At 37.5% G+C, this 25161-nt stretch overlaps 1 protein-coding gene across 1 annotated transcript; it reads right to left on the bottom strand.

The window, feature by feature from the left end:
* Positions 1–2306: 2306 nt before the first annotated feature.
* Positions 2307–24974, bottom strand: LOC127191075 (coagulation factor XIII B chain-like). The gene is given in 12 exon segments (XM_051148316.1): positions 2307–2451; positions 3243–3456; positions 8440–8625; positions 9302–9502; positions 12473–12655; positions 13726–13917; positions 14123–14302; positions 16959–17135; positions 17482–17658; positions 18247–18432; positions 20454–20654; positions 24816–24974. Coding segments are annotated over 12 exon segments (2106 nt in total). The 5' UTR covers positions 24880–24974.
* Positions 24975–25161: the final 187 nt, after the last annotated feature.

Genomic DNA, 25161 nt, shown 5'->3' with positions numbered 1-25161 from the left:
AGGATACATGCCTTGGATACAAAATGACACATAAGTCATTACGTGGAAAGAGCCACCATTAGTACAGGTAGCACAAATCAGAGTGCATGCAGCAGAGACAAGGTAGAAAGGCTGCATTTACATGCATCTTAGGAGGTGACAAGGATAACTCTTAGAGCTCTATATAGGGGTTACCTTTTAATTCTCAGTCGGCCTTTGTTAAAAAAAAAAAAGATTAATGTATTTTACATGTATGTGTCTTCTTAAGTATGTGTATGTGAACCATGTGCATGCAGAGCCTGCAGAGACCAGAAGGCAGCCTCAGATCCCCTGGAACTGCCATGCAGACACTAGGAACCTGGCTTTGCCTCTCTCAGATTAGTCAGTGCTCCGAGCCACTGAGCCATCTCTCCAGACACTTGGTTAGACTTATTAGAGCCACATTTTCTCCATTTTTTCCTCAAAAGGCTCACTCTGAGTTCTCCTGAACTCAGTTTTAATATATAATGTTCTCTAGTGTTTTGATCTTTCTTTTCATGAAGAAAAGGGTAGGTATCTAGGAATCCTTAATTGCCTCTTGCAAAATTTAAATTTCTCTGTGAAGAACCAAGCCATACTCTTCTACACTTTGTAATACCACTGGGTAATCCTCATGTTAGAGGTTCTTTGATCTTTTATCCTTGTACTACAAAAGTGGTAAATTACCTAAGCAAAGTTTGCTTTCTCGTATTCTTCTTGATGAAACCTAAAACACAGAGCTCGTTGAATAGCAAATGATGATTACTGTAACATTATTCTCAACATTACCCATCCAGCAGAAGTGAAAATGCACTGAAGCTATGCAATATGTCAGGTTACCTAACTGGATTGAGCTTCTTGCAGTTTCTCTCTCCATTTATCATCCTTTCCCATTCCAAGAAGGTAAACTGCTCTCTTTTTTCACAGAAGAAATAGTAACCATAGGATGTGAATGTCCTCACTGTGGCCATACTTCCCCCTCCCAACAGGAATCATTCCTATATTTGTGCTTTTGACGTATGTCGATTCCTGTTTTTCCAGAAATTCTCTGCAATATATTATGCAATATTTCCAAGACTTTCCTACAGGTTTTTATTACCAATTATAGTTAATTTTCATGTTCATATATTTCCTATATTTCAAAATGTCCTCCTATGTGCCAATCCCCTCTTTCCTCATTCGTGACCCCACTTATTGACAAACATTTATGTCTTCATTTTTTATATGTATGCCTTATATTTATTCTCCAACCTACAACAGTCTACAGTTCATACGGTCCTGGGTCTTCTCCTGTGTAGTCTCATCCCCACCTATTTTCTCTGAGCCAGAGTCCAGCCATTCTCTTTTCATTCTCCTTTTTATGCCCCGATTTGTCCCTAGTCACTAAGCAGTGCACACCTGCCTTGCACCATCACTTTATCTGTATCCACTCTCAACCATTTCATTTTCTCATTTCTTCAGAATTTAAAATTAACTCTGTAGGCTTTGCAGTAGCAAGTTAAAAAGTATAGAATTGTAACTTGAGGATTGTTAAATGATACTATGTTAAAAAAAAAAAAACTAACACATTGAGGTAAATGAACATGATAACAGTGTTGTTCTTGTACTAACCGCCAACCTAGTGGGGACACCATGATCCTGATAACACCGCTACATACTTGTAAGTGAACAGAAATCACATTGAGGAATATAACCATTATTTGAAAAATAAGGTAGCAGTTTTGCTCTTTCAACTAACCAACAGAGCTAGGTAATTGACATGATCAGCTTGCCTGCAGAACTGCCAAAATTATTATATGTAATCTGCATGACTCCAGCAACTATCTGACCTTAAAATATTATGCAGAAAGCATAAAATATTAAAACATCACGAGTCATTATTTGAAATTCTAAGTAGTACGCTACTATAATTTGATTGTTATCCTTTCGGCAAACATTAGCTAATTTTAAGAGTTGTTTGCTCTTGGAAAAGTAGTCTCTTCCCATTTTGTAAAGTAACTCTTTCACTGTATCACTACATCTGCCTTATTTTCAGTGTGTTTGTCTCTGGTATTAATGTAAATATTGAATCAAAAGTAACAGAAACCTTAATTTTAGTGACTATAATAAACACAATTGTGTTTTCCACATACACTCAAGAAAACACGATAGTCTGGCAGTGATCAGTAGGAAACTAGAATGATTTTATGAATAACTCAATTTAACAGGCAAAAGATACAACAAAGATTAGGTTAAGTGTGAAATCAAGTGAACTAAAATGAGACACATTTTTTGCTTTGATTTATAAATAAGAAAAAATGAGCACATTTTTATGCAGAAGTAAAGCTGCAGGGCACTGAACTCAGTGCAGTCTTCCTAAAATTATCTGATGCTGGATTCATGATACGTTGGAATATTCCTTGCTTTTCTTCCATTTGTTTTTATGTCCTTAAAGCTTCTTGAAAAGATAGACTCCTTGATAAGAAAGAGAGAGGAACAGAAAAGAAGAGAATGTAAAAGAATGCTAATCAAAATCCAATGCCTACTACAAATTAAGTCATTAAACATTTCATGTGAAGGCTGTTTTAACTACAAACCGACAGCAGCTTCATAAACTATACTTCTAGTTTCATTTGAAAAACTAATGTTGTTTATTAATGTTGTTCACATGTTAACACTAGGTTTATATTTCCTTCAAATTATTTGACTACCCCTTGCCCTTGGAAAGAGGAATTTGAGCTACCAAAGCTTTTAATATTATATGAAAATCTTCTACTCTAATTTTATCATAATTAAACATAGCAAAGATTTCTAGGTAATCATCCTAAGCATTTGTATAGTGCATACAGAATTCACTTTAAAGGTTGTCATTGTGTAGGTTCCAAGCATAAGCTCATTATCTGCAGCTGAGCAAATAGTTCCAAATTTTGCTGTATATGAACTTATGACCAATAGGAAATATTATAAATGTCTTTTTCTTATTTTAAAAATATGGGTCTGATTTTGAACCTTTGAATATTGTCCATGCAAATGGATTTGTTTTCCAACTGTCAAAAATCACAGATATCAAATGTTAATAGCATTTTGACTCCAGGAAACTCAAAAGCTTCCAGTGTTTAATAAGCGTATGATATGAAGAAAATATAATTTCCTTTCCAATGGGCATAAAGACAAAGCACAGTGGAGCACAGTCTTATGGAATTTATAAAATAGTCAATCTCTTTAATAACATCTCACAAAGAATATTTTAGGTACATTTTTCTTACCTTTATCTTGGAGTACACCTTGGGTATTTTAGCCTTCCCCTATCACACTGCACTCGAAGTTCAGACTCAGTCATAATTGTTTCATTTATATATGCATCCCTCCTACAAATAAATTCAATATACTCGCCATGGAGAATGAGTGGTCTGTTGTCAAAATTCCATTTCAGCTGTAAATAGTTCTTATCCATTTCAACAAATGATAGCGTGCAAGGCTCTGAACAAACACAGGGCATTAAGAAGAAAGCTATATTGAAACATCTTATATGGACAGCACTTATAATTTTGCCTATACAGGATGCCCTTCGCAGTCCAGAGAGAGGCAAGAAAGTTAGTTAGAATTATTATTGGGGTCAGAAGACATGCTCACTCGTAGTCCCAAAAGAAACCTGTGTGGCATTCACTTCTGTGATGCTTGAGTCAAAGACTTCAAAAATAGTTATAAAATTCATTGCAACCACAGTCCCTTTCCTTTTCTTATTCACAAAATTTAAATAAAGTGCCAAGAGGTGACTCAGTAATAAAATGCTGCCAGATATGGGTAAGCCCCTGTCCTGTGTTCAAGACCCAGAAACCCATCCTCTAATATATATTTTATTGCTATATATAATGTTTTATATATATATACGTCCTAATATGGTTCCTTGAATTAATTCATTGTTTGCACTTAGTAGGATTATATAATTTGCCCCTAGTTAATTTTTAATAGACATAGTTGATTGTAAACATAATTTTCATTTTATTTTATTTTCAAAAGTGTCAGATTTCTGATACCATGAAATAACTTGTATCACCTATAATATTCCTATAAATATTATATATAATATTTGCAAGATAAACCATTCATCTATCTCATTTCTACACTGCTACCTTGTTAGTGATTAACTAACAATAGGTGACTGCCTTTAGCCACTTGACCACAAAGCCTATACCTGTCAACTGTAACATATACCTTTGAAAAGCAAAAGTCCCCAAGCTTGATGCCCTTTGTGCTTCCGGAAAGTTCCCACGGGCCTGTCTGCTTGTAGTTTTAGAGTATAAAATGAGAGTGCAAACTTAGACTTGTGCCTGAAGTTTTTCAGAGTATATTTTCTGTCCACTGTGAATACATGCCCTCTCTTCCACTATTACTGGAGTCTGAATGGTCATTCCAGAGAGATTCCCAAATCTGTACTGTTTTATAAAACACAAGGTAATATTTAAAACTTATGTATAGACTTTCTGCTTTGACCTATGGCCATGTTGCTTATATCAGAGCCAAAAAAAAAAAAAAAAAAAAAAAAAAAAAAAAAAAAACTGTACCAAGAGCTAAAAAGTTTGAAAAAATGAATTAAAACTGTAAGTAGACGAGGGCATCTGGGAACTGCCTGCACAGCGAGTGAGTGAAGGTATTATAAAAAAAAAATTCACTTGGTGAGATGAGGCTTGTATGGGCCGTGTTTTCTCTTGTGTTGTTTGTTTTGCTTTAGATTCTCAGTTCGACTAAAAATCTAGGTATAAAGTGATCAAAGAGAGGCATAACAGAAATAAAGTTTTTGCTCATCTCACAGAGATGACCAAAGATCATCATTCAAAGAGAGCACTGAGTAGGTCTGGTGTTGGTAACTTAAAGGACTCAGAAGGTAGCAAAATTAGCTTGATCCTCCGCATTGTTTTTTCTTTGAAGTAGTCACCATTTTGGAACTGTTGCAGAAGGATGAAGAGCCATGCTGGTCTGGCTAAAAACCATAGCGCATATTTGATATTCTTGACATATGCCATTGTCAGTCTTGAAGGAGGTATACACCAAAGCCTCTCAGCATAGAACCATAGAAAGCAAGCATCTTCCTTTCTGATTCCAAGTGGATCAAGCCCAGCTACCTCAATCCTAACCTTTAGCCAGAGGATGTAACAGGTACTCCGTGGAAGAAGATCGCATAGTCTTAAGCTCCTAAATGTGTTTACATATAACTTTTAATATGTAATCTATTACTATATAAACAATGAGAAATTATCTTGGGTAATAAAGCCTTACAACATGCTACAGACTTGTAGCTTTGTGTCAAAAAGTGGATGTCTGTCGAAAAACTCAAGTTTACAAAGGAAGGTTTAAAATGGATGTTCTAGAAATGAAAAGATATTAGCCAGACTTTTCATGGCTTCAGGAGGTGTTAGTATTGTGCAGGCTTCTGGGTGGGAAAACACATCGACAGGCTGACTCATCACTCAGCTCTGCACACTACAATACCAGTGCACTGCTGTATTAGCGGCACAACTGTTTGGGGTTACTAACTAACTTCTTTCTGATTGGATTTGGAGTCCGATTCATGGATAGCATTGTAATCCTGAATGAAAGACAGCAAATGGCTTGGGACGTCACAGGCCAATGAGGAACAGAGGAAAACAGAAAGGGGTAGGACACAAGCAAAACAGTAAGGATACAGATAATGCTAAAAAGCTGTTGTCATGCCTAATGGTTGCCTATCAGAACTAGGAGATCAGACCTTACTGCTGAAAATACCACACATCTTGGAAGCATGGTAGAGAAAAGCAAGCTAGAAGTGAACTGGGACCTTCCTCCCTACTGGTCTGCTTCCATAGTCACAGCAGGCGCAATGCAGGCTGCTGGGAGGGAGAAGTCAATGGTCTTATCCAGCTTTGAATTCTATGATCTATGAGACCAAGCTGCTAAACAGGATGTATCAACTTGTAAGTAGTGGCATTGCTGTCATCGGGGCACCTAACTATACTCTGATAAGATCTGAGACCCATCCCACAGGAGAGAATACAGGTCTGGAACGATAAACCTGCTCAAACATCTATAGTAGTGAAGATGTCATAGTCGCAAGGGGGAAGTAAATACTGTTATTTAACTGAATTGATATGGCATTAAGCTGCGTTCTAACGATTTATGTTTATATTAAAAATAAAATACTGATCCTCAGCCAAAATCAAAGAATACTTTCTTTCCAGGGAATGTTGGTAACTACAGACATTAACACGCATGAGGTGCTGAGAATGGATGGATGAGTATTGAGTGTTAAATCAGTCACTTATACCATGCCTTCTAAGACCTAGGCAACATTGCAGAAGAGGATGTGGAAAGAATTCAGGACCTGAGAGAGAGAGAGAGAGAGAGAGAGAGAGAGAGAGAGAGAGAGAGAGAGAGAGAGAGAAGAGCTGCAAAATGGCATCTCATAGGTAACACATAGCCATTCCAAATACAAAGCCACAGCAGCTGCAGGTGCCTGAGATGAGTGCACAAAGATGAGCCCATTAAGAGTGAGGCACGATGGAGGAAGGCCTCTGGAATTCTACTCCTCCTCATTGCTCAACTGTTTGCTACTGATAGATTCAGAAAGGGGAAATCATTTCCTTCCGCTGTGTACCAGCGCTGACTCCACCAGGCTCCAGTAGATAGTTCCAATATAATACCCTCACAGATGACCCTGATTAAACTAAATAAGTCACAAAACTATGTCGTGAATCTGGGAAAGAGAATTCTGGAAGAGGGGATGATAAGCCTGGGCAGGAGATATGTTTTCTTCAAGGCTGTCAAATACAAATAGCCAAAACACTAAGAATGTAATATTTATATAATTCCTGATTGTGTCCTGGTTCTTCTTGCTATAGGTAGTTTATTGTGTATATGTGTAATAATATAAATATGTATATGTAAAAAATAAAAAATGTTTAATAAAAAAGAAAGAATGGGAGGGATAAGGTTTTAAAATACAGCATATACATGTATGAAATTTTCAAACAACTAAATCACCAAAATGAAGTAAAATTGTCAGACAAAAATAATGCTAATGATATCTCCAGGCCCCAAACTACATGCAGAATTCAAGGGCACAGCACACTAATATAGTCTGTGGATGAAGTAAACAAATACAGAGTGCCTAAAGACTTAGATAAGAAATAAAAGAATAATCCACATCAGATCTTAAACACAAAGGCATCGTGATATAATCTATGATTACAGTTAAGGGAAAACCAGAGAAAATTATAAACAAACTCATATGGTTAAGATTGTAAAACAAAACGGGTGATTTATCCATAGTAAAGTTGAAAGAAAAATATAAAATAGAGTATCTATGAACGTGATGAGTGGTAGCTATTGCTTAAGTATATTTGAAATAAATCAACTGTACATTGCTGTAGGAAATAAATTTCAGATACAAATCCAGAGGGTTGAAAAATTAAAATATAAAAAACTTCCTACTGCACTTCTCTGTGTGTCTCTCTGTCTCTCTGTGTGTGTCTCTCTGCCTCTCTCTCTGCCTCTCTCTCCTTTCTTTTCCTCCCCATAAAAATCTAAAAACATGAATTAAAAACAAAAGAAAGTTTGTGGTAGAAATGCGGGGAGAAGATAGGCCTGGGTAAGAGGAAAAAATGAATATGATCAAAATACATTGTAAGAAAAAAATAAATGAAAAATAAGTTTGAAAAGCTAAATCTATGAGGTAGGAAAGTAGACCTCAAGAAAATTAAAAGAGCAAAATGTTTTGATTATTACAGAAGTGTTGTCTTAAAATTCACATAGGGCAGCCATTAGTATTTTAGCTGCTATGGTTTTTGTGCATCTAAGAAAATAGCATCACTATACAAAAGAAAATTGAAAGAATTAAAATGAGAAACAAAACTTTAAACTTACAAAGAATTCATAGTATGTCTCCTAATTACTGATAACAATGGTTTCTGAGATCCATTGTGAACTCCTTCTTTTATTGTCTAGGCCTCTGGAGCAGGTGCACACTGTTTTCTCCTCCCACGTGCTGTATTAATGTACTGTGCCCCTAATTCCAAATGTAGTTTGGAGATAGTGTTAGCATTATTTTTGACTGACACTGATTTTTTTTTTCATTTTTAATGATTACTATAGCTATTTGACAATTTTATACATGTATATAATGTGTTCTCAGTGCTTTTTCTTTATATTATGTTATAGTGTCAATCACATGGAATAATAATTTCTCTATGATGTTATGGTTTATTCATCTCAAATCCTAGGATCAACTTAGTGTGTGATGCACAGCAGGTACTTACTAAGCATTTGTAAGCATACGTGGACTACAGTTATTCATAACACAGAGGAAAGCCGAAGACTGTGCTTAAATGGGAACACCAATCAAACAAATAAAGGAAACCAAATCTTAAATCAGTACCACCTCACCTCTCAACGGCAGAGTAAAACAGAGGGGTGTTTAGCAGTACATACCTAAACACGACGGTGGTGTAGTCCACGCTCCGTCTACACAATAGGCCTCCTGAGACCCCTGTAGGAAATAGTTTTCAAAACACCGGTATTCTACTGAGGAGCCGTTTTCATAGGTGCTGGCCGCTGAACTAACAATATCTCCATTTCTTATCTCTGGAGGAGGAGATGCACACATCCCTTTAGATTCTGAAAAAAAAAAAAAAAAAATGCACAACACCACAATTGCTGCAATGAACTTTCAGTTTTTGATGATTGCTACAAAAATAAAATGAGATATTTCACTGATTTAAAAGTGTTAAGACAATTCTCAACTATTTCTCATATTGAAAATATTTTGGGAAAAAAAATATACTACATAATGTATTGCCATCGTTAGAATTTCATGTTGTAAAACCTGAATACGTATTTACAACTAGCAAAATATTAACGATAGTATTTAATATTTTCCCTTTTGCTCAATCCCATGTATAAACATTTCCCTTAAAGCATATGCCTCCCATGTGTAATATCTTGCTTTTCTCCCTACTGAAAGAAATAGCCAATAGATCCAAGGAATAAATAAAATCCCTCACGTTCTACCCTAAACCCCTACTTGAGACGAAGTTTCCCAGCAAGTCCTGAGTAAACTGAAGCTCTTCTGGGCTTCTGCATGAGGAAAAGCAGTCCTCGGATAGTCTGGGGTTATTTATGGAGCCTCTCCATTTTTCCATCACAATTACTCATTCAGTGGAAATCGGCGGCATAGTCATCTTTGTGAGTGTGTGTGGTGATTGGAGGCAGAGAACTGAATTGCTTCCAACTCTTGTCAGAAGATGGCGCTGTAAATACTAATTGCGCAACATGGCCAACGTTATTCCCTTACCTGTTCTAACACACACGGGGTATCTCACATCTCCTCTATCGCAGGGCACGGATACCTCAGACAGTGGTGTTCTTGGAGACAAGTCATATCCCTGTTTACACACAAAGTCTATTAGGTCTCCATGTAAAATCTTGCCCTCATATTTCCACTTCATCTGTATGTTATTCCTGTTCATGTGATCCACGTCAATAGTGCACGGCTCTGAAAAACAAAATGTGCTTCTAAAATTATTGGCAATCCGACAAACATGCAGGTAACATACCTTTAAGATAAAAATTATAATAGCCTTCAAAAGTAATATTATACATTTGACAGTCATCCGTATTAGTAATCATACATCCATGTTAGATGAAATTGGGGCAAAGAGAAAGAAAGCTGTATGACTGGAGCAATGTGAGAATGAGGCGAGGGACAGGGAGATGCTAAAGAGACGTGGGACTCTGCTGGAGAAGGTCGAAGTATGACAGCTTTTGTGCTCGGTCTATGGAGGTAGACTCTCTTTTCTCAGCGGTGTTCTCACTCCACTTTATCTGGTAACCTCAGATTTTGTAAGGGGTGTCACAGAGCCCTCAAGGCAAATTACAGGCCTGACCCTTTCCTGATAAGGAACTTGTTCTGCCAGCACAGGGTATTCCTGGAAGTACCTCCCCCTATGCTGAGGAGATCTCAGCCTCCAGCAAATGCCCTCTAATCATACCTAGAAGTTATCCCCTAGGATACACAAGTACTGTCTTCTCCTTCTAGTGATAGGACCCCATGTTACTACATGTAAATGAGCTACTGTACCACTGTATGTAGATTAAGTATGCTGCACCCTTAGCCCTAGCAAATCAGACACACTCACCCTCAAAGCCCTCCCCACCACCCATGGCTTATAAATAAAGGATGGCTGGAATTCTGAGGGGCTCACTCTCTTGCTCACTATTCTTCCACCATGATGGTCTGAGATTTCATATTTCCAGGGTTGGGGAGACTGCCGCTGGACTCTCAGTGGTCAGGCAGCAATGGTGGAACTGACTTTGCAGCCACAGGGCCTGCTCCACCACTGCCGCTTGCTTACTGCTGAAACCCCAGTGAAGGTCTAACCGGATCTGCCCGCCCTCAGGTTTCAGACATGCACCTGCGTCCTATGCCTTGCTAAGCACAGCAACTCAAACAAGGATTTGACATCATCATGGGCTTATGGAACTCCTGAGTCTCCACTGCTGTCTGAAACCTGCTGTCTCATTCTGAAAGAGCTATACTGTAACACTCCTTGAAAAACTCATTTCCCACCTCCCCCGTGAGACCTGGAACCTGGCTTAACAACTCAGGCCACGAACCTCCCCTTCAGCACTCTAATCTGCCCTTGAGCAAGAAGCGGGACCTTGGGATCTTTGATCTTGACATTAGTCCATTCTCATCTGGAGGCAGGCAATGCCTGAGCCAACCTATGGGATGTGGGGCCCAGGACACGCACTGCCAGATGCTGAACAACATACAGACTTATGGCTGGATACAGAATTAGGTGGAAAACCGTGTGCTTTCAGGAGCTGTTTGAACATGTTGAGGAAGAACAGCTGAATCTATGACATGGTAATGCTCTCCCTCATTCCCTGCTGACAAAAGTGACCCTTGCTCACTTTGTGCTTTGATTCATTAGTGTCAGGTCAGAATTCCTTATGGAGATTGTTCCAGAAACAGGATGGAATTTTTAAAAATCTTGCTGGTCTTTATTAAGTGATTCCACTGTGCTTTAACCTAGGCTCTGCCCACAAAGAAATTGTATTTCAGTTCAACAAAGTATCAATCACATTACCAAAAAAAAAAAAAAAAAAACCTCAATAAGAAAGCATTTATGACAATATAATAGTGACAGAGAAACTGTAGTTTTAGATTATTTGATTTGATGGGCCCCACATTCTCAGAGGGATTTGAAGGGTAGAAACCACAAAGGTTAAAACCAAACCAAAAGCATCTTTGTTTTAAAACATTTCAATAAAAATAAAATCAAGAGAAATAGTTCCAATCTATGTGATTCTCGGAGATTGATATAAGTTATGTTTCTACAGTGCATATGAAAGTAAAAAATGAAGGCTAAATGATGACCAATGGCTCAGGCAACAACAAAAGTATGGGCACTAGAAAACTGAAAGATGCTTAGGTTACACTTATATCAGCTAAATTACAATTATTGCAACTATTAGGTTCATAATAAAATGATAATTAAAATATATAAAGCTGACAAAGCTTAAGAAAACTGAGGGAGAATTACAAACCAGAATTAAATCTGAAAGACAACTCTACAACTAAGAAAAAATTAAAATTTCAGATGTTTGATCTGGAAATACCAATTCAACAAATCTGAAAAAAAATCATAAAAACATTAAAATAGTAAAAAAAAAAAAAAAAAAACACCAAACGTAACTTTTTAAAGAAAAAATAAAATTTTAAGTACAAAAATATTTCTCTACAAATGTATTAGTTATTATGTAAAAAAGTTAAACAGTAAATATATGTCAATAAAGTGATTATCTGAAGTGATTATGATATATAAATATTATGGAATACCGTGCAGACATGAAAACATCAAATGTAAAACCTAAAATGTAGACTTATGCTACATGTTATGTGGAAAAAACATGTTCCCTACAGACAATACAGCACATTTGCTTTGCATTCACGTTTGCGTATGACACTATTGTGTTATATACTGATCTAAGTCATCAACAGCAGTTAATTCAAAGATTATGAGATATAACAACAGTGACTGTTTGGTGCAGAGGAAAGTGGATCAAAGTCATCAGCAATGTGCTCTGCCAAAAAGGATGAGCCTTTCTCTCCCAGTGCTGATCTGCGGTCATTACAAGCAAAGACAGTGAGGACCACAGAGGGGAAATCTGCAACCAGACAGAACACTCCACGTAAAGGGCCAGGCCATACACTTCACTCATACTGTCACCGCATTGTACACTAACTGTGCTCAAAATGACCAATGATATGCTATTTATATTTTTCATAGTAAAATAAACATGCAAAAACTTATGTAGATCCATACTAGTATGTAGCAGATCTGCTACTTAAATAAATCAGGAAGAATGTATCAGAAAACTTTTTTTTTTTTTTTTTGCTGTAAACATTATAAAAAAACATACTACCAAAATAAACTCATTTCTGTGTTCTCTTTCTTACCCAAGCAAACGGGTGGAGAGGACCACTTCCCTTCTTCACAGCGAGATGTTTTTGATCCCCTCAATAAGTAATACTCATTGCATCTGTACTCCACTGCGGATCCTGTTGTGTAACTCTCCAGCAGCCCATCAACGACAGAACCGTTCGCGATGACCGGTGGGGGCTTACAGTTCTCATTGTTTTCTAAGACAAGGGATTGTTAGAAATTTAATAATCCCACAACAATGCAATGCCATAGTTATCCAAAACATGGGATATCAATATTTTCACTATCACTTGGAACAATTGTTTCTAAGGTAGTCAGAAATAGAAAAGGGTTTAGCTTAAGTATTTTTTAAAAAATATATTCACCAAGAACAAATTCATGTACATTTCTGTTTTTCTTGATGGTAGAGCAATTGTGATGAGGGTGTTGCTAAATGCTTAGAAAGACACTAAGGATCTCAGACCATTCTAAAATTTCACTGGGCCTTACCTAGTCCTACCTTTTCCTTCTCCTTTCTTTTCATCCCTAATCTCAGTTGACACATTGATGAAATATATACTCTCTCCCAGTTTCTCTCCCTCGGTTAATTTATTTAACCTCTTTCATAGGCTTTTTTTTTTTCCTACGTGATAAATATCTTAGGTAAGTGTGCTTGGGTGCTTGCTTTGGCGGCACATAATCTAATACTGGAACAGTAAGCAAGTTTGGGGAACTTTTTTCAGTATCTAATCAAAACATTAGAAAGATAGCAACCAGAAGTAAATACAGCCTTGGGATACTCTTCAGTAAAATCAAACACCAAGGGCATGCCCCTTAGAAGCTGTAAGAGGTCAGAAGAGTAAGATGCAAAATTCCAATCAGCAGGATTTACCTGGGCTTTAGGAAAGAATGCCCTGTATTGGCCATAGTATGTCACAGAGGGAAAGCAGGTCATACTCATGGCCAACGGCTTACAAGACATCCTCCATTTGCCTCTTTAATAAAACACATCTCACCTAAGTGCAGCCATTTAAAGTGCACAGATCATGGGGTTAACACAACTTTCACAACAGGTTAACACTAATTTACTTTAGATGATGTTTCTGATTCTGAAGTAGTCATTTGGCCTAAATTCTATAGACACATCTACTTACCCAAAAATTCACACAGTGGATCTAGTAGCTATGCATCTCTAAATATTGCAAGCATTAGCATCGGTCCATGAAAAGACATGTTGAACAGATGAAAACAACATCTTAGGCTTAAATGTTAGAAGTAGCACACATACCAACACACTCAGGGGGCGGCGTCCATCGGCCACGATGACAAGTTACTGTACTTGATCCTTGGAGTTGGTAGCCCCCTTCACACCTGTATGTCACCTTATCCCCACTGTAGTAAATCTCAGAGTGTGGGTGTGGGAGTGCAGCTCCATTCTTAATGGATGGTGGTTGCTCACAAGCTACCTTCTCCTTTTCTTCTGTGAAAGTACAGTTAAAAAAAAAGAGACCAACCATAAGCATCTTAGAAGACACTTAATCAAGACCTTATCAATTAGATAGAGTAGCCTGGATAGAATGTAATTAGGAGCAAGGGACAATGACATATGTGTATGAGATAAAATTTCACTATTAAATACACAAATTAAAATATTAATGAAACTAATTTAAAAGATTTTTACCAACCGATACATTTTGGAGGTTCTGTCCACTTTCCATTTTCACAGAGTAGTTCTTCTGAACCCTGAATCACAAAATTAATCTCACATTCTACACGAACTGTCTCTCCATGACGGTAAGTTGTTGAATGTGGTTGAATTTTGGAATTTAGAGGCACGGGTGGAGGAGGACATCGATTTCTTCTTCCTTGTGTAAAAATATCAGACTACTTAGTCATAGAATATCTTTTAAATGATAAAAATTTAATTAGGAATATTGATAGAGTCAAACACCATAGAAAATATGGCAGACAGACTCAAGTACCATGCTTGTCTTATTACTGACACAGTGTCCCTCTCCATGAGTGAGGCCTGTCAATTGTTTCTTACAAAAAGGTGACGAATTAGCTTGTGGTTATGCTACATGATGGCCAGTATAAATGCATAGTGACATTCCTCCGGAAAGACACTCTCCCTACCAGCTTTGAAGAATCAACCTGCCATGATGTGGAAGTCCAAATAAAGAAAGCCAGAATGTAGGCATAGGTTGTTGTGTAATTCAAATGCTGATTTCTGTATCCCCCATATCTGACTGCAGTCTTTGTTCTGAGACTCTCTTGTCTCAGCGTTGTGTGAACACTGCTCCCCTATTGTCCCCTGAAATGCCAATAAAGTAGCTTACAGCCAATCACTGAGCAGGGGAGAGAATAGGGCTGGATTTCTTGCCAGCCACGGGAGGAGGAGTTAGAAAAGGAACTACGGGATTCAACTAAGGGATTCAGTCGTGGGAGAAGTCCAAGAAACATCAGGAGAGAGAGCTCGAACAGGAAAGCTACAAGGTGCAAGTCTCTCTGGGATATAAGCTGAGAAGAAGACAAATTAGCTTAGAGGGTTAAAAATAGAGTAATAACTGGACAGCTCTTGTGCTGTGAAGTTTGTTAAAATAATTTACTCGAGTCTCAGTTATCTGTGTGATAGCGGAGTTAAGAGAGAAACTGAGAAACAAACACAGTTTTATGCAAATTACTTTAACACCAGAAGGCAAGGGTTAGAGAGCTACCTCAGCCACAAGCCATCAATACTGACTCAGCAGACTGCAGAGCACGAAAAGCTGCCAACACCCGCAATAAATTTGGTCAAGCCAAACCTTCAAGGTGGCACCGATGTAGCTTAATAGCCAAAGTAAACCACACCTGACCTACAGAACCAGTAAAGTGATATTATTGGTCCATCTTGAGTATTTTAGTTTCCATCTTCTTTAGTCCTAAATAAATTCCTCACACACTATAGATTAAAAAAAAAAAAAAAAAAAAAAAAAAAGCTAAAATGATTTTCTTCTATTGTTACATCCTCAACTTATTCTTTGGTGTTCAAATGTTCAAATACCCCTTCAACCTCTTTACAATGGCAGTTATTATATTTAGGATCCAAATAAATAATCTCAGATAAGAGCGACACCTCAAGACCTTTAGTCACTCCTGTAGTTATTTTTGCCACTTAAATTTACTATGCTGGCCCTAGGATGGAGATGAGGATAATTCAGGTTGGGAAGTGTATTGCTCGGTATTCTCCTATACTTCACACACTAACAATTAATTATTAAAATAGAGGCACGTCATCATGCTAAGTTGGACGGGGTACAGAACAGGCAGTATGTCTGGCATATGTTTTTAAGACAGTTTGCTACAGACAACTTGCTAACAACCCAGCCTATTATTACAAGGCTGCTGAGCTCAACTAGAAAGTCGATAAACCTTCAAAGCTATTGTTCACTGCTTACGGTTGCGATAGGTACAGGCACTTCCACCCGCGTCCTGTCCAGACACCTCTGTCCTTTCTGCTAGCATCTATTTCAATCATGCTTTTCTGTTTTACTTCCTTGTCTTTGGCCTGCCTGCAATAATAGTATTACTTCCTATATCACTGTAGAAATAGTAGTTATTATACCTTTTGCTTCTCATCCCCCATCAAATACTCAGATTTCGATTTATTTTTCAGACCCGGCTCCAATACTATCTGTCATATCCATGAATATGGGAGTGAGAATTTTCTCACACTGTAGTAATCAAGATCGTGCATGCTCACTCACACACCTGCCCTTGGGTTTCTGCTGGCACGTGAGGCCCTTCTGTGCTATGAATTGGCATCTTTTGAAGGTAGTCAGAACACCACAGTGACAGGAGTCGAACCTGAGCTATTGCATGTCTGACCTGTTCTAAATAGATAACCGAACTCAGCCTCCATTTTCCCTTCAGGATAACATTCTTCTATGTGTGCTTCCTATGCCATGCTTTTGGAGATGGACTTTTTACATCAAGAGATATATGGCCAATTAAGAAAGTGCCTCACCCTGCTATAGACTTAAAATATATAACATAGGTCTTAAAACATTAAGCATAGGGCTGGAGAGATAGTAAGATTAATAAAGTTGCTTGCCTTGTAAACAGGGGACCTAAGTATGATTCCTAACATCACTGTAAGAGCCAGACACAGGGGGAGATGCCTGTCATCCAGCACTAGGGAGGCGGAAATGGAGGCAACACGGTATCATTAACTATGTCAGTAAGCTCAGGTTCAATGAGAACACTTCATCAAACACTTAAAAGGAGAGGGACAGAGGGCGATATGTGGCATGCGCCTCTAGCCTTCACACGCACCAATGTGCACACACCACATACACATCTCCTCAGATGTATGCATGCTAAATATAAAATACAATGATTACTACTACACAAATTAATACAAGGTTTATCTTCTTCAGATAGAAAAATTCACAGACTATATATATAATATATATATATAATCTCATTTAGAGATCATAGAGATTAATGCTAGTTTTTAAGCATGAAAAATTTCAAAATTACCTTCACATATGGGAGATTCTGGATACCAGCCAAAGTTATAGCACTGAATTAAGTCAGATCCACTTAGGTAATAATTTTCATGACAGAAAAATTGAACTACATCACCTTCTTCATAGGTTTTTTTTACAGGATGAAAATAGCCATTTTCTATTAATCTCAAAGAAGGGCACATTAACTCTAAAAGTGAAAGGGTAGATAAAAATAACAAAACATTTATTTTTCTAATAAAATAATTCCCTACTATTTACAGTCCATATCTGGATTATACATTAGGACAGTCGCTATACTCTTCTCAATAGGCTTATTAATATGCTATCTTGTTAGATATCAGCAATTTTAATTGAATTGAATCCCAATAGCTAAAACGAAGCTTTTCTACTTGAGAGCTTTGCATGACCAAAGTCTACTATCAACTAAATTACAGCTGAAAGCAAAACTAAGAGACAGAGAAGGTGCCTGGAAGAATGACTTATACGAGATGGCCCTCTGCAGCGAGAGAGTTCTTCCCAGAGTGAAAACCTACTGTTGCACTGTGGCATGCGGGACCACCCGTGTGCATAGCACTCTGCTTCCTCAGCCTGCCTCCCTGCAGGGGTGTAGTAGCCAGCAGCACATGTGTACTGCACTTTCTCCTTTACTTTGAAGGTTCTCTCCGTCGTAGAATAATTTCCGTGATCCAACTCAGGGGCCAAACAGGTCTCTGAAAAGTTAAAAAACATTTATTTTATGAACCCTGGCAAGCCCCATCGATAGCCCAGAATCTTAAAAAGAAGTCACAAAATGTATCTCATTGACAGTTAATAATATATGGCAAATCCAGCTGTCACAAAATTGAAAACATCACTTTGCCTTTGCCTCTGTAATTTCACTTTCATATTTCTGTGAGCCACGTCTATCGGTCTTCTACTTTGCAATATTGGTCCATTGTCCTTGAGCAAAGGCCTTGTTTCAAATGAAGTCTTGCGAAGTAATATTTTAATTAAGTGTCTTCTATGGATTTGTATAATTTAAATAATTATATTGACAAATAATCTAACAATATAAAAATATTTGAATGAATTATACAGAAAAGCGTAGTAGGGTTTTTTTTTTTTCATTTTGAGCATTTTTGCTCTTTCATATTAACCAAAAATAAGATCTGATGAGGCAGGGCACTTGCTAGATTTGAGAACCAATTGAATAAGAAAACACAAGCATTTGAAAAAGTGAAATACTGTCAATGTCTCGCGCAGAAGAGACACGGTGGAAAATGAATTAAACAAACATTGTTGCATTCTTGTGTGTGTACCTTGCTCCTTCCTGCAGGATGGCTGAGAAGACCACCCTTCAGAGAGACACTGGACCACCTCCTCATCCTTTCCTCCAGTGGTCTTGTATCCTGAAGTGCAACCGTAGCGCATAGTCTCTTGAATTTTGTACAGCACTTTCCCGTCAGCGACATAGCCATTCCTTAGATCAGGCTTCAGGCATTTTTCTGTGTTGTAAAAGTAAATGTGCCTAGGTTTATGATGAATCTACAGTATCTATCTGATTAATGATAAAGTTCAGAGTGTACACTACTACACTGAAAAGCTTAACACAAACACATGATGTTTGTCTTAGTTGGAACTTTGTACTTTTTTTTTTTTTTTTTTTTTTTTTTTTTTGGTATGGTTGGTTTTTTGAGACGGGGTCCTGGAACTCTCTTTGTAGACCAGGCTGGCCTGGAACTCACAGAGATCTGCCTGCCTCTGCCTCCTGAATGCTGGGATGAAAGGCGTGAGCCACCACACCTAGCTGTTTTCTCTTCAGAGTCCCTTGATTTAGTTTAAATTTGGAAGTATCTTACACACTCTGCATAAAATCTCCTTAGAGATGGAGTCGGTTTGACATCAACTGTTTTTGTATTTACGGATTTCAATTTTTATGGTCACTCCTGTTCTTACCACATCTTCTTCTGGAAAACACACAAATAACTTTTCATTAGCTATCAGTGATCACAAGTAAAAGTCGTTTCTTTTTATCTACTTGAAGTTTTATTACATACTTAATAGATGATTAAATTATTCTAAAGTTATCTTGCTGTAAAAAAAAAAAACTTTATTCACTCATTCTTTTAGAAAATATTTTGGGATCACTGTACTGCACCTGGTCCAGGAGTTGACATTTGTAGACAGACTAAGTCATATATATGGTCCCCAAAACCTTGGAGTTTATGATCACATTTTTTGGAAAGTATGTACAACAGTAAAAAATTTAATAAATTAATAAAATAACCTTCCATTTCGAGATCCCTAAAATTTTTTATAAGCCAAATTATTGTAACTTCTTGACAAAGCAATCTAGAAGGGCCATGAAACTTGTCAAAGATTAATATTAGCATAAACACAATTAGTAATAGTTGTATGGGATTCTACATCAAAGTTCCCACTGAAGCAATATTAATTTCATTTTGTGCATAAGAAACTGGTTAATAATTTTCAAGTCACTTTCATAAGGATGGTGCTGAAATCACATGCAGTCAGTTGACTGCAGAGATTCTATCTTGACCATTCTGCTCCCACACCAACGTCTGCAATATTCTAGCTCTTAAGATAGCAAGCTAAAGGAACGTGACTTCTCTCCATTATGTTATGGTGAGATTTATATTAAAACTCCATGTGCTATTGTTAAAAAAAAAAAAAAGTCATGATTAAATTCTGGTCTGTCCTGAAGTCACAGAATAAATGGTTACCCTATGCAATTCTGTTTGCTATGTGCATCAATCATGGCTACCACCAAAACGCAAACCCTTCACTCTGGGAAACAGGAATTTAAGGAGGATTCTTGACTCAAGACATTCTACCTAATCACAGGGACACGAGTGACAAAGTGACACATAATGCAACAAAGCAATGTGATGACGCCATTGTGATGCTGCACACAAATTAGAAGCCTTCAACTGATAGGAAAAAGCAAAGTGGCTGTGAAAATGAGTGACAAATACATACCATATTTTTCAGACTATAAGATGCACCTGCCCATAAGATGCACCCAGTTTTTAGAGCAGTAAAACAAGAAAAACAGTAAAAACAGCAATCAGATCATAAGGGTGCACCCTAATTCCACCACCCCCGACACACACACTTTTGGGGTGGGGAGTGCATCTTATGTCTGAAAAACACGGTGCACCAAAAAGCACCAGAATGGCTCATTCCTTATGAAACTAGGTTATACATCTTATTCTGGCTTCCAATTAAAGATTATCAATATAAGTTCCTCCTTACTTATACTAGCCTTATACTTTCTTATACAGATTCACCTGTCATTTATAGCATAAAAAATACCATTTTTAGATATTTCTTCACAAGTACTATTGAGTACAAATAAAACATCATTTACATAATTTCATATATGGTATTTTATGAGTAATGTTGTTCTTATCTAAACAAATTTTAATTATTAATCACATTACATACACATTCTCTTCTTACGAACTAGTTTATAAGTGTTGAATGACACTGCGCGCTGACTTACTGAAGCACCTTGGCCTTGGAGACCAGCCTTCTGTTGTACACCTGATTTGCTCTTCCTGTTTCCCATTTTCGGTTGCATAGCCAGCCAAACAGAAGAATGACAGTTTTTTGTCTATGCTCATTGGGAAGTAAAAGCTTTTAAACGTATAGTAATACTGGGCAATCCTTCCATTTTCCACGGTAGGAAAATCACACTGTTTCTCTGAAATGAGGAAAACTCAAGCTGAAAACGGAAAAACATGTAAACCCATGAAACTTTTTTCTTTTTCATTCAGGATGTTTTTCTTTTTTATTTTTATTTATTTATTTTTTCATTTTATTATTTTATTCATATTACATCTCGATTGTTAGTCCTTCCCCTGTTTCCTCCCATTCTTCCCTCCCTCACACTTCCCGCCTTCTCCCCTCCCCTATGTCTGTGATTGAGGGAGACCTCCTCCCCCTATATATGCTCTTAGAATATCGAGTCTCTTCTTGGTAACTTGCTACCCTTCCTCTGAGTGCCGCCAGGCCTCCCCATCCAGGGGACGTGGTCAGAAAAGGGGCACCAGCGTTCGTATGAGAGTCAGTTCTCATTCTCCACTCAACGGTGGAGAATATCATGATCGCCGGCTAGGTCTTGATAGGGGTTCGAAGTTTAATGCCTATATTCTCCTTGGCTGGTGCCTTAGTTTGAGGAGGACCCCAGGACCCAGATCTGCCTGTCATAAAGTTCTTCTTGTAGGTTTCCAGGACCCTGTGGGTCCTACTATTTCCCTATTCTTCCATGCTACTCTCGCCTAAAGTCTCAATAGGATGTCCACTCCTCTGACTTTCTTGGTAAGTAAAGTTTTTCATGGTACGTATCCCTTGGACTTGTGTTTTGATATAAGTGAGTATATACCGTTTGTCTCTTTTTGCTTCTGGGTGAACTCACTCATTATGATAATTTCTAGATCAATCCATTTGTCCACAAATTTCAGGAGTTCCTTGTTTTTAATAGCTGAGTAGTATTCCATAGTGTAAATGTACCACAGTTTCTTAGTCCATTCTTCTACTGAGCGACACTTAGGCTGTTTCCATGTTCTGGCTATTATGTATAAAGCAGCTATGAACATGGTTGAGCATATGTCCCTGTTGTGTGGTAGGGCATTTTCTGGGTATATTCCAAGGAGTGGGATAGCTGGGTCTAGAAAAATGCAATTAGACCCTTATTTGTCACCATGCACAAAACTCAAGTCCAAGTGGATTAAAGACCTCAACTTAAAACCAGAGGCATTAATTCAGTTAGAGGAAAAAGTGGGGAAGAGCCTGGGACACATAGGCACAGGAAACAACTTCCTGAACAGTACGCCAACAGCCCAGGCCTTAATGTCAACAATTAATAAATGGGACCTCATGAGGCTGAAAAGCTTCTGTAAGGCAGGAGACACTGTCAGTAGAACTAAGCGACAGCCTACAGACTGGGAAAAGATCTTCACCAACCCTTCATCTGACAAAGGTTTAATATCCAAAATATATAAAGAACTCAAGAAATTTAACACCACAAAACCAAACAACCGAATTGTGAAATGGGGCTTGGAACTTAACAGAGAATTCTCAACAGAGGAATATCAAATGCCCGAGAAACACTTAAAGAAATGCTCGTCCTCGTTAGTCATCAGAGAAATGCAAATCAAAATGACACCGAGATTCCATTTTACACCCATCAGAATGGCTAAGATGAAAAACTCAAATGATACCACATGTTGGCGAGGATGTGGGGAAAGAGGAACACTCCTTCATTGCTGGTGGGAATGCAAACTAGTACAACCACTTTGGAAAGCTCTCTGGCGCTTTCTCAGAAAAATGGGAATAGGGCTTCCTCAAAACCCATGAAACTTTTGATGAAATAACATTCCTAAATATTTCTTGGCAGATTCTTCAGTTTGCATTGACTTTCATAACCAAGATTTAGAAGTGATAGTGTGACAAACTTAATATCTAATATCATGCCCTCCCCTCTTTATATATGTTGGCAATTTTGAACAGTTGTGTCGCTGAGAGTAACTGACGGGCAACTTCTTGAAACGTTGTCCCAGCTTTGTAAAACAACAGTCTCATAGTCACACAGTGACATCACTTTTGGAATTTTAACATTTCTGAGAGTCACATTGCTAAGGGCAAAAATAAAAATGAAAACCGTGGTTCATTTTAATAATAGGTTTTTTTATTTAATCTAATGTGTTGAGTGTTCTGGATTCTTGGTCCTCACTTCTTGCATCCAGCAGGCATTTCAATCACAGAACAGCTCTGCTTGGACCAGCTGTCTCCGTGCTCAGCAGCCATGGAGTGGGCACTCTGCATAGTCAGGGAGTTGATTCCAAGACTCCCTTGCTGATGCCAAAACCCATGGATACTTAAATCTCCTACATTAAGTGACTTTAAATTTGTATATAATTTAGTTATATGCACTATATCTCTAGATGCTTAAAGTATTTCGTATAATGTCTGCCCATCAATTTATGAATGTGAATTCAAATTCAATTTTTGCCTTTTTTGGATCGTCCTGGTTTTATTTCCAAATTTATCCATCTGAGGTTGGATGAGCCTGCAGATGGGAACCCAGAGATGCAAGCTTCCAACCGTGTGTGGCTAGTGTCAGCTATCTCAGATGGCACAGTTCTAGAACCGAGGGAGTCCTTGAGATACAGAAACTCACACAACTGTGAAATAAGTGGCTATTCTTTTACAAACAGGGCATATAGCCAATTAAAAGAAAAACTTTCAAGAACAACTTTGAAAACCAGAATCTTTAAGTGGCCAGAGAACAAATAGTTAACTTGTTTAGTCGTTGGGAAATTCACATTCAAAACATGCTTACACTTCTGCAACACCACTAAAATGACTGAAAGGGAAAAGACAAACTCTTGCAATGACAGAAGAAGCAGAGAAAAATATGCTGGAGATATTTATGAAAGCAGAATTTCATAGAAAGTCACCTCATAGAAGGTTACTTAGTGAGTCCAGAGAGACAGAAACTGTGTTTATATTATATTAGAACTGCTCATAACAGTATCAAGCTACAAACAACCTAAGTTCCTTTTAATGGGAGAAAAGATAAGCAGCACATTTTAGACCAGTGGTTCTCAACTTTCCTAATGCTGAGATGTTTATTATAGAGGTAATCCCCAACCATAAAATTATTTTTTTTGCTACTTCGTAACTATAATTTTGCTACTGTGATGAGCTGTAATGTAAATATTTGATATGCCGGATTTCTGATACGTAACCATCCAAAGAAGTCGTGACCCACAGGTTGAAATTGCTAGTTTAGACAATTCTCCAACAGAGTTTGATAGAAGCCCACAATGTTCAAAACATGCTCAAAAGCATAATGGTGAATGAAAGAAGCTATTTGCATATAAGTCATGTGACTTTTCTGAAGAGGCAAAGTCACCCATGGTAAAGAAGTCAGAATGGTCACCTCTGTGTTTTGCTGCATCAAATAATGATAGCATTAGCCAGGGCTGAGAAAAACTGGACAGAGTCGTAGATATTATAACACCATCAGCATCTAATGAAGCACTTGCAATAGGGTCCCGAAGAAGTCCAGCATTTCGCATACCCAAGCACCAGAAGTTTATCGTGGAAAGACCCAAAGTAGCTATTCTATGGAGACCAGTGATAATCCCAAAGGGCACTGTTCTGGATAGAAGAGACAATACCAACAAGTGGGCAGACTGCCCTGGGCTACACATCAAATCTGTAGCATTGATATCTCTGGAAATTTTGATGTACTTAACATTATTTTGACAGAATCACCTCTGGAACTTTTCTCTCTTCCAGTGCTCTTGTTTCTATAATCAACTATATGGCCATTTAAAAGTAATCACTGCTTAATAACTTCAGACAAAGAAACTTGCTTCATGTGTAGAAATCTTGCTGATGATTTCGTCCTTTTTCAAATTTCCCACATTAAACTCTTGCTATAACAGGAGAGAACTGAAATGATGCAAGTATAAGTATTATGCATGGATTCTTGCCTGCAATTATAAGGAAAGCATATGTGTGACTTCCAAACTGCTGGATATTAACCAGAAACCCCTTTAAAGTAATTAGATCCTGGTTCCCCATGCTCCAACATCTAGAGAAATAAAGGAGTTTGCTTTAATTGTTCAAGTTACATTAGTAAAAATAAAAGCAAAAAACAAAAAACAACACTATACTACCGTTGTCTGAAGAAACATTATAAATGTTTAAACAAGTTACATTTATTTAAAACATGTATTACAAATTGGCATATTGAAATTAAATAGGTTAAATTCAAGTAGTATGACACTTAGACTCTCTGTTTTTCATTTATATTTTAGAGGATAAAGAATACTAAAAGTATTAAGTTTACCTTCTGCATAGAGTTCTCCTGAGATAATTAAGATGAGAATAAGTGGCAAGTATCTCAACCTCATCTTCGGTGGTACGTCTCATGAAGACTTTTACAATCCTAAAGCACCCAGGATCTCATTACTAAGTACACACTAATTCTGACAAAACAAGTTAATAATTACAATGTCTGCTAAGTACCTTTGGAGCAAGCTAGCATTTTACTTAAAACGTTCTCAAATAATTTAAAAATAAATATGCCAGTATTTGCTAACAATATTTTTCATTCTGAGTTCAATAAGAACACATTAAGCAACAGCAACAACAATGCCAAAAGCATAAATAGTGAGTGCAGGCCAGATAAGGAA

This window comes from Acomys russatus, chromosome 6 (genome assembly GCF_903995435.1).
Source record: "Acomys russatus chromosome 6, mAcoRus1.1, whole genome shotgun sequence".
NCBI classification, from domain to species: domain Eukaryota; kingdom Metazoa; phylum Chordata; class Mammalia; order Rodentia; family Muridae; genus Acomys; species Acomys russatus.
Note: the sequence above shows the minus strand (reverse complement) of the source record. Positions and strands in the feature narration are given on the sequence as shown.